Here is a 12,539-nt window from a genome sequence, read left to right as displayed (position 1 = left end):
CTTCGTCTTAGCCATAAATTCACTAGGTGGCCTTAAGCTATTATGTGAGGTGCGGGGAACATAAGGCCCTCCTGGCCTCTCTATCTGGACTGTGGGACTTTCCCAGGCCACGCCTCCTCACTGGACTTACTCTGCACCCTTGTCAGCTTTTGTTTGTGTGGAATGTCCTTGGACTATGCTTGCCTGGAAGGACAACATGTGTGTACGTGGAAGCTTTTGGCTGGAATGCAGCCCATTATACAGAGTTTAGAGTCATGTCTGTTGCTATGCCCACCTTTTCCTTGGCCCCATCTACCACCACCACCATATGGCCCCCAAAAGATTGCTCATGAGGAATGCAGCCCTTGGGCGGAACAAGATTCCCCACACTTGCACCGTAGTCTCCGCTTCTCAACTGTAATTAGGGGTTCGTAATACCTTGTTCAAACTTTTTGAACAGGGGGCTAGTTCACTGTCCCTCAGACACTGTTGGAGGCTGGACTATAGTTTGAAAAAAATATGAACGAATTCCTATACACACTGCACATATTTTATTTGTAGTGCACAAAAAAACAGGAAAATCAAAGGAGGCAGGATTGTTACAGAACAGGTCTGTCCATGCACACCTCTTCCCACACAAACGCCTGGGAGGGGCAGCAAAAGGAGAAACCTGTGCGCTGATGGGTTTCGTCCACTGCCTCCGAGGAGCCTCCCCCATAGCACTCACAAGGCAGGGAGACACAGAGTCCAAGAGGAACGTGGGGAAGCGTTAATTGCACGTGACTCAAGGCTGGCCGCGCCTGCGAGTGGGAACTAAGGGAGCTGCAGCTGGGTCCAGGGCAGGGCGCCTCTTGCTTCCCGCCCCTAAGAGATTTCAGAGGGGCAAGAGGGGGAAAGGCACGCCAAGAAGAGCCTGTCTCTGGGGCGGGGAAGGAACGAGAACCCCTGCTGGAGCCCCTCTCTCTTGGGAAGGACTCGTCCTTTGCTGCCCAGCGGCACCCCACTTACTAGGCCCTCCAGCTGCGCCCTAAGTCGGAACTAGAAAAATTAAGACGGAGGCGGGTTCTGCAATGGCCGGGTGGGCCGGGTTTGGGACCCAGGCGAGCTGGATTTGACCATAGAGGACCCCTGACTTAGATAATGCATGTGAAACAATGCAAACACTCTAAAGTGCTACATTAAACAGACAGCTTATGCTGCCCACTTAAAATGAATGTTTTAATTTCCTCCCCAATAGTACTAAGTTTACATGATAAGAGTTTCTGAACTGATGACATGAAAACATCACATTTTGAGAATTGAATTCATTACAGGTTCATTTCACTTGAATGCTGTTTGGAATGGTGCTGTTCAAGATGAAAATTTTGAATACCCAGTTTTGAAACTGAGAAAAGCATAGTTGTCTAAAAATCACGTTACCTATATCTACCTTTACAAAACACTCACCACAATCCTATCCAAGTTTACTCAGAAGTAAGTCCTACTGTGCTCAATAGAGCTTATTCCCTAATAAGTACATTTAGAAATGTTGTAATTGTTATCTGTAGTAGGAAGATCTGGTTTTCACTTGCAAGCTCCATGTAAAAGAGAGAGGTGAAAAACAAGGGTCAAACCTCAGTACTGAACTGACCAATGATAGGAATCAAATATCTAAGAATCTGCACTGGAGAGGCTAAAACTGTATCACACTAAAGAGGGGCAATTTCCCATGCAACGACCACACCAATATAAAAACCTGTGCTAACCACTAACGTCTACATTTAGCCATCAAATACATCATCTAGTGGCTGTATTAATCGGACTTTACACCACTTTTGCTTTTCTCTCTGTTGCTTTTCGGTTCCTCAGGGTACAAAACATGGCTTCCACCTGAGGGAGTACATATTGCACCTGGTTCATGGGTGTCGCATTACTTAGCTCAAGCTGACTTACCTGGGACAGTGAGACTGCACAGTTACACATTTCTCTCAAAGATTTTAAAAAGATGTTCTAGGAAGGTAGCAGAGGACATTTCAACCACTTTATTTCCAGGGAAAGCTCAAGGCTCCGTCATGCTTTATACGGGAAACACACAATTTTAAGAATGTGCACACGTAGCAGAAATGCCCAGCCAATTGCAGCTTACTAGTTTGTGTAAAATGAGATTTGTGAAGTGACTCTCAGCATGGGTACATTATTGGGGGGAAGGGGGAATCAACTTTAAGAAAAAGATATATAATAATATAAGTTTTCTCTTTTACCAAGTCAGTACAATGATTCATTCAGCCCAGCACTGACAATTATTCATGCCTCCATTTAGGAACATAGGAGTCATACTATTGGACAATCTAGCCAAGAATTGTCCACATTGTCTGGCAGAGGCTCTCCGGGGTTTCTGTCAAGAGTCTTTTCCCAAGTAAAGTATGGATTAACCAGTGAAACACAATGGCAATACATCCAATTGAAACATATGTTGGAAAGGCAGTTTGGCCCTGATGCTATAGCAGCATCGGAAACACCCACGCTACTACAAAATTTAATCTCTGCAACGAAAACAAAAACTCTATACTTGCACTATATAAAACCCTACTCAACAGGAAGAAATATGATTTAGAATATGATAAGACAAAAGTGGAGTGAAGAGTTAGGGGTACAGATAACAAATGATATATGGGAGTCAAGTATAAAATCAACAGAAATGGCCTCTATGGATCTAAGATTAAGACTTATTCAACAGAAAAGAATATTCAGAGTCCACTGGACTCCAGAAAAACTATACCAGAAGAAAATAACAAGTGCAGACAACTGCTGGAGATGTGGGAGTAAAAAGGCGAACTTAGTACGTATGTTGATTAACTGCCTGATAAGATCATTTTGGTGTGAGGTGAGGCTATTTATAGCAAGAGTAATAAAAAGAAATTGTTATTTAGAGGAACTGAATTTAATTCTAAATTATATTCTGGAAACATGGGAGATTTCAAGGGGTCAAAAAATAAATAAATGGATGTATTGTGCTATATTAGAAGCAAAAAACCTTATTTGATGAATTGGAAGAGCCGCAAAAAGATTTCATTGAGCACATGATTGATAATATGGACAGATTAGCTACATACAAACAAATTGCATGTCGACACAAAATAAGAATGGATAAATATGAAGAAATCTGGAACTAATATTTAAGCGATAAGGCGGATGGTGGTGGGAAGTAGGGGGAGGAGAGAGAGGTGGGAAAATATTGTTTTAAAAGGTGTAGTCATAGGTATATCACTGTATTCAAATCTGAATTGTCAAATTGTGTTATTATTGTTATTATGGTTTTTGTTGTATGTCTCTTTTGCGGTTGATGTTTGTATTGAAAAAATGATTAAACAAATTAAATTTTAAAAAAAGAGTCTTTCTCAGCCCTACCTAGAGATACCAGGAACTGAACCTGGAACCTTCTGAATGCAAAGGATGGGCTCTATCACTGAGATTCAACCACTCCCATTGGCCTCATGCAGAATTCTTTCCCGACCCAAAGGAGACATACCAAGGATAGAACTTGGGTCTTCTACAAGCACAGCATATATTCTAATATAACCCTGCTCTCTAGCCTTCAGAGGTAGAAGATTACAGGCAAACAAAATTTAAATGGGGGGAAGTCCTAACTCTGCAAGAATGTAGTGAGAGAACCTTAAGCAGAAATATGCCCTGGATCAATATAGCTTTTGGCAAGCCATTTCACCTATTCATCTAAAACTGTCACTTGCCATAATGAAACAAAAGAGCAAAGCTGTAATTTACTCACCTTCATGGGCTGTGCAGCAGTTGGGATAATTGGTTGGTGTGTTTGAATGGGTTGGGGGACAGAAGCTGAAGGAGGGGGAGGGGGAGGAGGAGGCTGGGGAGGTGGTGGTGGGGGAAGCTGGGGAGGCACCAGCGTTGGTAATGGCGTCTGGACAATGTGGTCAGGGGTCACAGAAGGAAAGGAATGAGTTGTTTGCACCGGCTGAGGATTTGGCTGTGAAGCCTGCGTCTGTGGTGGGGATGATGCTTGAGTTGTATTCTGTACCGTTGATGCTCCAGCCTTGGATGTAACTGTTAGAAAAGGAAGCATAGTCATGTGATGTACCCAGCAAACCTCAACACATGCAAAAACGTAGTTCAAATAGCCCAACCCCCTGCAGGAGAAATCACTGCTATGCCATGAAAATGCTGGGGAGATGTAGGCAAATCAAGAGGCTGTGAAATTGAAAGCCTTGTTACCAGGCTCATTATCTTCAGCTGGCTGATAGCCTAGTTACCTGGTTCATTATCTTCAGCTGGCTGCGCAACAGGCTGACCATTCTCAGTGCTCCTTCCAGAACTGGTTTATTTTTTTAAAAATTTTTATTTAAGCTAGACCTGCTTGCTCAAGGACTTTGAGCAAGACTGGTTGAGTGTGGACAAAGCTGGAGGCTGCTGGAGGCCTTCTGCGCCTCCAGGAGAAACCAATGCTATGCCTTGCAGGCACTGGAGGGAGGTGGGCAAATAGACTGGCTGTGTGACTGGGAGCCTCATTACCTGGCTCATTATCATCAGCTGAGCAACAGTGACTGCTGTAGCTATTTCTGGGACTGCCTTTGGGGTGCAGGGCATATCCCCCCCCCCAAAAAAAAAATAATGAATTTTTGCTTACCCGTGTTACTGTTTTTCCTTTCTTTATAGAGATTGATGTTTTGGGGCTAAACTGTACATGAAATTGGAGATACTGATTCCTACCTCTTCTTAAAGTGAGAGCCTTCTATTTGGATAGTTTTTGGTTTGTTGGGGGAGAGGCATGGGAAGTATTGTTACCCTGTACATTGGAAAACTAAAGAAAGTGATTTCTATACTCCACTTTCCCAGGCTGAGAGCCTATTAGCAGGGATAGATTCTGCCCCCCACCCCAAGACAAAGGGAGTGATTGATGTCGATGCTTTGTTTAAGAGACGTTTCTGCATTATTACTTGCTGACACTAGGTAATTATCTCTCCCCGACATGGATACTAGAGGTACATGAAACATACACACACAAACTCAAGTTCCTTTCAAGTACAAGCTAATCCACCCTATTCAAATACATAAGTAATGACAGTGAGCACTGGCTAGTCCAAAAGAAAAAAAAACCCTGCAAACTGAATGGGCAGTCCCAATATCAGTACCTGTTTCCTTCTTCCCCCGTCCTCTTCCTTTTGTCTGGACTATAACAATTTCAGTTTCTTCCTGTGTCATTTCAGATATTTTCTGCAGAAAAAGTTTTTCTAGAGCTTCTGCCATTAAAACAATATCATCCCCTGGCTGAACAAACAAAAAATTAAGAGGTTACACACATTCATAACTCTAATAGCATGGAAATAACAGAATGACATGGCAATAAATCTGAATATTCGTATCAATGACACCTGGATGTGTTGGCTGCCATGTTCTGGGGTTGTTTCCAAATTCTATTCAAAGCAAACCCACTGAAATTTATGGACCTAAGTTAATCATGTCTATAAATTTCAACAGGTCTATTCTGCCTAAGATGAAGACTGGACACAGCCCTTGATACGGATGTATTTATTGCAATGTGATCTTAAGACGTCGTGAAGAGCTTTTAGATTGCAATTTCCAAGCTGCACGCTTTCATTAAAAGCCCTGTGGCTTCGGGTTCCCTTTAACCACATCATATTCTACACTGTGTCTAATGTAGTCACTTCTGGGTTCTACTTGACTTTTTCCAAATCAAATTTGGCCATTCAAGTATTTGCCAGCATACAGCTCTCGCCCCCCAACTCACTGTATTTCATTATATAACTAAAGTAATATACACACTTATATGTGCTTTTGAAATGGATTCAATAATATTGTTTTGTTGTAGAGATTTATATCTTGTTTCTTTTTGTTGTTGTTTTAAAAAAATCTCAAGGCAGACAAGTTTATCAGAGTTAAACATTTGGAACCTGCTTGTTTTAAATCTCAATTCTGAAAACTGTTAAAAAGTGAAGAATTTTACCTTCTCTAAATAAAGAATATATTTTAAAAGAAATGTTGCTTCTAGGGCAGGTAGAAGAAGGAAAGTACTGTTGCATGAGAGAGTCTCATGCGATGTCACAGACACATAATTTGAAAGCCCAAATATATGAAGGCAACATACCTTATTATAGATATAACAGTTTGTAAACATTGTATTGAAGTCCTGGATACATTCTTGAGCATTCCAGTAGTAGTTATTCTCCAAGCGTTTCCTTATTGTTCCCATATCCATAGGAGTTTTAATAATTTTATAATAATCCTGTGGCAACAGAGAAGATTAATTATTATAACTGAAAATTTTACCAGGCATACTGCATTCAAGCCTTTCAGGTAGAAAAGCTTATAAATTTTCTCTCTGTCCCAACTCTAATAATTAATATGTCAACATATTTAGTAACAATGTCTAGAAGATAAAATAATTTTAAACCTAGAAGCATTCAGAGTCTTATCAAAACAACTGACAAAGAGGGAAATCATTCAACCTTTTAATCCTTAGCTATTGGAATATCTATTTATAACTGCTTCTACACAGTCAGACACATTAGTGCTGTATTATTCACATCTTTTACACCCTTTGTAGCTAATGGCAACTTCAGATGCAACATCCATTGGGGGACTGGTGTGGGGACACATGGGTAAAAGAAACCCATTTTAAATCCTTATCCCTCCATAGCTACTTTTAACCAAAGGCAAGATATAGTCCTATCTAGTTCAACCCTCAGTTCCTCTGTGATACTGGGTTTAAAACAGACTTTTAATGTAAAGGAAAGACGCACACCTAATGGCCGATAGAGCCCAAATTTCATGACAATTAATATGGAAAACCATCAGCTGTCTGTTCAAACAAAGTAAGGTATCTGCACCCAGTAAACAATGTAAACCAGAACTTTTAAAACAACATTTCTAATGTTGGGAAGGATTCTGGGGCTGCAGTTCACAATTCCTGTCAATAGCTCTCTTTTCAGACCACCAGTTTAGTTAGCTAGTCTTCAACAACAACAGCACATACTGAAAGACAGGGATTTGCCTGAACTGCATATATAGCTTTAGTAGTCAGGGAATGAAGTAGCCCTGTAAGCATGCTCTGTAACATTTCCAATGGGCTCTGGTAGCCATTTAATTGTTCTTTCTTTGGCAACACAAATTTTCAACAATTTCATGGGCAGAAGCATCCCTGTAGCACCATGCAGTGCTGCACAGCACAGGAATGATGTGGATCAGGCCCATAAAATCAGGATGGGTACACTGGGCATCACAGTTCTTAAAATCAACCTAATATCCTGACTAGGAAGAATACAAGCTGACCACTGACCAAGCATGCAGAGAAATCTATTTAGGAGTGCTCCAACAAAGGAATGTTGTTTCAAACAGCTTGCAAGATTTCTTTCACACTGCCTGAGTAATACAGCTGAATAAAATGGTCCCTGAGTGGTGGGGAAGCAGCATATCAGTGTCCACATTACTATGGCCTGTTGGTTAGCTAGTAAGTAGACTTTGAGGTCTTATTTTCAGATTTTTCACAGAAGAACCCTTTGGATAACTAACAAGATAAATCATGGAGGCATGGCTAATGTAAGCCAAGTACTAACAAGGTATCAGAAAAACTAAATATGAAAATAAAACCTCCCATTTGCCAACCAAACCAATTATTTAGGTTTGATACGAGGAAAGCTAAGCATCAAGCAAATAAAAATACTCCCATACAATAATTATAAAATAACCTTACCATACAAATAAATGTTGCTGCCACAATTAATTAATTAACTGAAAAGAAATGCTGTGCTATCTGCTATATAGAGCCCAAAGTGATACAACTCCTACCCAGGGGAATTATGTCTACATTAGATACACAATACGGGGAGAGATGTTGGGAACCAGCAATAGCGACTGAAAATATGGATGGGCACACCAGATGATAGCCCTTCTTTAGCTTCCAGCTGTATCAAGCATCCTTCCTATGAAATTTAATTCATTGAACATAACATATGCTGCTTTCATGCTTGATTTTCTCCCCACCCACATGCCTACTCCTTACTCCACATTATCTAACTTATTTCCCTCACTTTACTGTAGGCCCATTTGATGCCCCTTTGTCCTATAATATTCAGTACTTTAGAATCTCAGCTGACCGCATGCTTTCTTTAGTCCTGTTCCCAGTCCCTTCAACACTTCTGAAGAAACTCTAACGTTTATGTTTATTTCCGTCCTCATGAAACTACATTTCTATTCCTCTCCTGTTGACCCCCTAGCCAATTCCGCTGCCACACACATTTTTTTCCACCTTTGGGTTGCTCCTCACCTCCCATCTTCCACAAGCATTCCACCCCTTGCCCTCTCACACCACTAAATGATAAGAGAATTAAAGGAGCAACAATGTATCTTAAGTCTATACTTACAGGGAGGTTTAGTTTGACAGCATCCACAGGCTGCTGGAAAGGCCATGAAAACTGATGTTTCCATAGTGTCTTGAGCACCACTTTGAGCAGATACTGCAGCTGGTTGGTCATACGCTTGGGTTTGTTAGGATTTGAGGTCTCTGGTGGAGGTGGGTTATTAGCTGCAGTATTGCCTTGTTGGGTTTGGCCCTGTGCCTGTGTTGTAGACATTTGTGTAGCTTCTAGTCCATCTCCCATTACTGGTAAATTTCTCAGTCTTGTCCCAGGGCCACTCTCCGCAGACATGCTATTGATCCCATTGCATTCTCCACTAGGCACTCTGTAAAGCAAATGCAACAATATTAAACATGGGTCAGATAAGATTAACTATACATTTGTGCACAAAACGTATTTTTGTGTGTGTGCTTCCATTTGCAGAGAGTAAAAGAATACACCCACACAAGTATGTAGCTTGGTTCACCCTCTTACTTTGTAAAATCCTACACTAGGCTAGCAACCGAACCATCAGAGTACCCTGAGCAAAGCAGGTGTGGAGTCTTCTAGTATAATCCATCTTTTCTCTTCACCAAATTTTACTAAACATTTTTCCTATGAACAAGATCCAACACTGTGCTAGCAGGTATGCCAGGACCTTCCTTTCTACTCCCCCAGCCCCAGAAACAGATTTTGGCAGCATACAAGGGGCTACAGAAAGAAGCAAAAGAAGGGGAAGTTATTTTACACAAGTTCACAGCATCAGCAGGATGCCATAGCTGAATGTTACTCAAAAGTCTTTCACAAAAAATGCCTTTAAAGCATGTTTACCCCACTCCTCAAATGAAAAGACTTTCAGAGTAGCTTATATAAGATCAATAAAAAAGGCAGTCTCTGCTCACAGGCATGCAATCTAAAAGAAATGACACAAAAGGAAAGCAATGAGGAGGGAAGAGGAAGGCAAGCATATTCAGGAAACAATTCTTAAAGGTACATAATAGTCCTCAGTGACCAACTGGAATGGAAACAATTCAGGAACAGAGGGAGCCAAATTGAACTGGTCTCAGCTGAGTCGACTGAGTGGTCCTGCTTTCCATCTCTCCCTCTGCAGAAAATTTATGGAATAGCTGCCGGCAGAAGAAGTTGAGAAAAGGAGGAACCCAATGGAACTTGGTCTTTCAGTGGAGCCAATGGAGTGTGCCTGCTTCCCTTGCTTCTTACTGCTACTGCCATGTATAGCTGGTTTTGCATTTCTCATCAGCTAGGAGCAGGGTGAGCTTATGCACATCCTACTGATGTGCACGGTGCCTCAGAACGCAACCCCCAGGTAAATGGGGAGCTTCCTGTATTAATGCTCAGTAAAGGCCTAGGAGAAAAGGTAAGTTTTTAGGAACTGCCCCAAGCCAATAGTAGGCACTTGTCCTATTTCAGAGGAAAGAGTGCATGCCACAATTGAAAAGGTCCTCCTCATGATTGCCACAGGATAGTCGTGGTAAATTGATTTATATACCACATTTTCCACAAAATACATCTGTATTCAAAGCCGCACAGTTTTTAACAGTTGCAACTAGCAGTGAGCATAGCTTTTCCCTTCCCTCTTTCTGGACTGTTGTTTACTCATGGCAAAAATCTCAATTTTTCTCCCGTACAATGGAAACTTAGCTATTGTTCATTAAAGTTAAACTGGCCATATTTGGAACATTGTATTCAGTTCTGGTTAACGAATCTCAAAAGGGTTAGAACTGGAAAAGATGAAGAAAAAGCAATAAAATGATTAGGAGGTTAGAACACCCTCACTTACACGGAAAATCTAAAATGCTTCAGGCTTTTTGGGTGGCTACAGTGGACAGGTTTATAAAAGCTTTCACTATGTAAAATGATGTTTTTCCTCCTCTCAAAATCCAGAATACAGTCATTAGGTTAAACTGGCAATAGATTCAAAATGGTTTGGTGTTTTTTTAAAGCACTTATTCACATGACATTTAATTTATAATTTTTTCTACCACACAAAATTATCAAACGTGGGTCCCCAGCTGTTGTTAGACTACAACTCCCATTATCCCTATTGGTTCTGGTAGCTAGGGATTATGGGAGTTGTAGTCCAACAACAGCTGGGGGCCCAAGTTTGAGAAACACTGCATATGTCCTTAAATAGCAGTCATGGGAAACAAACAATAGTGGAGAGCTGTTGCCTTCATGTGCTGCTTTTGAGTTTCCACCAAAGAAAGAAAGAAAAGGATGTTGCTGGCTGCTGTTGGAAACAGGAAGCTGGATCAGATAGATCCGTGGTCTGATTGAGCAGAATTCTCACACTACTCCCTTTTCCTTACCATACCTTCAACCAGCATGAACCAGTTGGAAAGTTCAGCAGCTATTACTGTCATATAAAAAAGTGGCATCAGTGGTGGAAAAGGTAACAGAAGTATCACTTCCTGCTCTTCCACCCTATAAATAACTTCACCTGGTGGTGCAGTACACTTCAAGGGATGGTGTTTTTTAATTCTTCCTTCATAATGAAGGGTGGGTAAGAAATCGAATAACAAAATTAAATCAGTATCCCCAATTGCTTTTAGGGAAGAAGCAAAAACTGTTTTTGTTCAACAGGTTTCTGCAAGACATTGCTTTTAAGGATGTATAATTGCTGTCTGTTTTCTATTTTTGTTTTTTTATTTGTTACCTTATTATTGTTTTAACATTTGTAAAGCAACATGATTACATTTTAGTAAAGTGATGATAAAATATCAGAAATAATCTGATAACACCATTGCAATTCTTTTTCAAAAAGCAATAAAAAGGAAATTTTTGGCTTTCGGTCTTAAACAGAAAAATTCTTCAAACACTAACTCAAATTTTTAAAAATGCTACTTAATTCTTTTTTATGTTCTTTTAGGAAATGCCTTGAACAGCCCAGATCCCTTTTAAACAGTGCAATACACAAGGAGTGTCAGGAGAGGGTGCTAAAAGACTGGAACACATAAAGGAGCCCAAATTTCCAAATTCTCTTATCTCATATACACAAGCTATAAAAGCTATGTGTATCATTTGTGCATTTGAATTATTATTTCTTAGACGGTTAATGCCATAACTGCCCTCCCATAAAGAACATGTAATTTCTAATAAATGACAACTGTGAATTGGTTATTAAAATTACTTGCAAGAAACTGAAGCAGCGCCCTAAGTGGATGTGTACTGATCAGTGAGATCCTGTCTGCCAAAGGAGACATTTGCAACAGGGAGGCACCAAGCCTTCTTGATCTCAAAACCATGGGTGGCTAACCTGTGGCTAACCTGTGGCTTTCCAAATGTCGTTGGACTACAACTCCCATTATTCCTATCATGCCGGCTGGAGCTGAAGGGAATCGAAGGGCAACAAGTTAGCCACTCTCAGGAGCAGCAGCTACATCCAGACATCAAACTATGCTTCAATGTGACAGGGCCAAGCATAGGTGAGTGTTAGGATCCACTGATGCCCCTTCCCTCTCCTCTGGTGTAGCTACAAGATAATAAACTTTTGCTTCCAAATTCAACAACCCAGAGTTTCACATTATGTCTGAGCTCTATAATATGATCAGCCATCTTCAAATAATGGGTTATGAAGTTTAACTATCCAGCTTCATTTATTAAACTTCCTCCCAAGGAGCCCATGGTGGTCTGTATCTCTGATTTATCTATATAACACTATGCCAAGATTTTGTAAAATAAAGTAAATGCTAGCTAACTTCTCCTCCCGGCTTGAGACGATGAGGAAGTATATGAGTCCATGACTTTCGTCATACTGCTTCCTGCTCACAAACATAGTGCTAAATCATGGTTCAGCACTGCATGCGAACTGGGCCTTTGTCAGGTTTGACAATATGACAAGGGGTGGTTAATAAAAAGTAAAATGAAAGCTTTTGAATTCCTACTTGCAACCATGCCACATGGAAAGAGGAGGGAAGTGATTGAACCTAAAGTTTGTCTAAGCTCGTTCCTGACAGGCTAAACCATGGATTACTCTGACCTGTGAATGTAGCTACAGTATTGGTATAGTTTGCACATAGCTCCAGAGCATGGTTTAGTGCTACATGTGTAAACTGGAATGAGCTCAACCTCAGGCTTACACACTCCATCCTCCCATATGGCTAGGTGGTTTTGCTAGCATTTAGTTTTACTTTCTCATCATGTTGTCTTACAACCAGGACTATGGTTTATCACAGA

General features: G+C 40.8%; 1 protein-coding gene across 5 annotated transcripts in view; it reads right to left on the bottom strand.

The window, feature by feature from the left end:
* BRD4 (bromodomain containing 4) overlaps nt 1-12,539 on the bottom strand; it is a 76,338-nt gene that overhangs the window by 30,995 nt on the left and 32,804 nt on the right. For all 5 annotated transcript variants that reach the window (XM_080996520.1, XM_080996524.1, XM_080996523.1 and 2 more), the window contains exons 3-6: nt 8,370-8,688; nt 6,095-6,232; nt 5,121-5,256; nt 3,746-4,035 (exon numbers count right to left, since the gene is read on the bottom strand). In XM_080996520.1, the coding sequence (XP_080852646.1) occupies nt 3,746-4,035; nt 5,121-5,256; nt 6,095-6,232; nt 8,370-8,654 (849 nt within the window). In that variant the 5' untranslated portion in view covers nt 8,655-8,688. The remainder of the gene's footprint in view (nt 1-3,745; nt 4,036-5,120; nt 5,257-6,094; nt 6,233-8,369; nt 8,689-12,539) is intronic.

Source organism: Podarcis pityusensis (genome assembly GCF_964106645.2).
Source record: "Podarcis pityusensis genome assembly, chromosome: 2".
NCBI classification, from domain to species: domain Eukaryota; kingdom Metazoa; phylum Chordata; class Lepidosauria; order Squamata; family Lacertidae; genus Podarcis; species Podarcis pityusensis.
The sequence above is the reverse complement of the archived record's forward strand: the minus strand, read 5'-3'. Positions and strand labels throughout refer to the sequence as shown.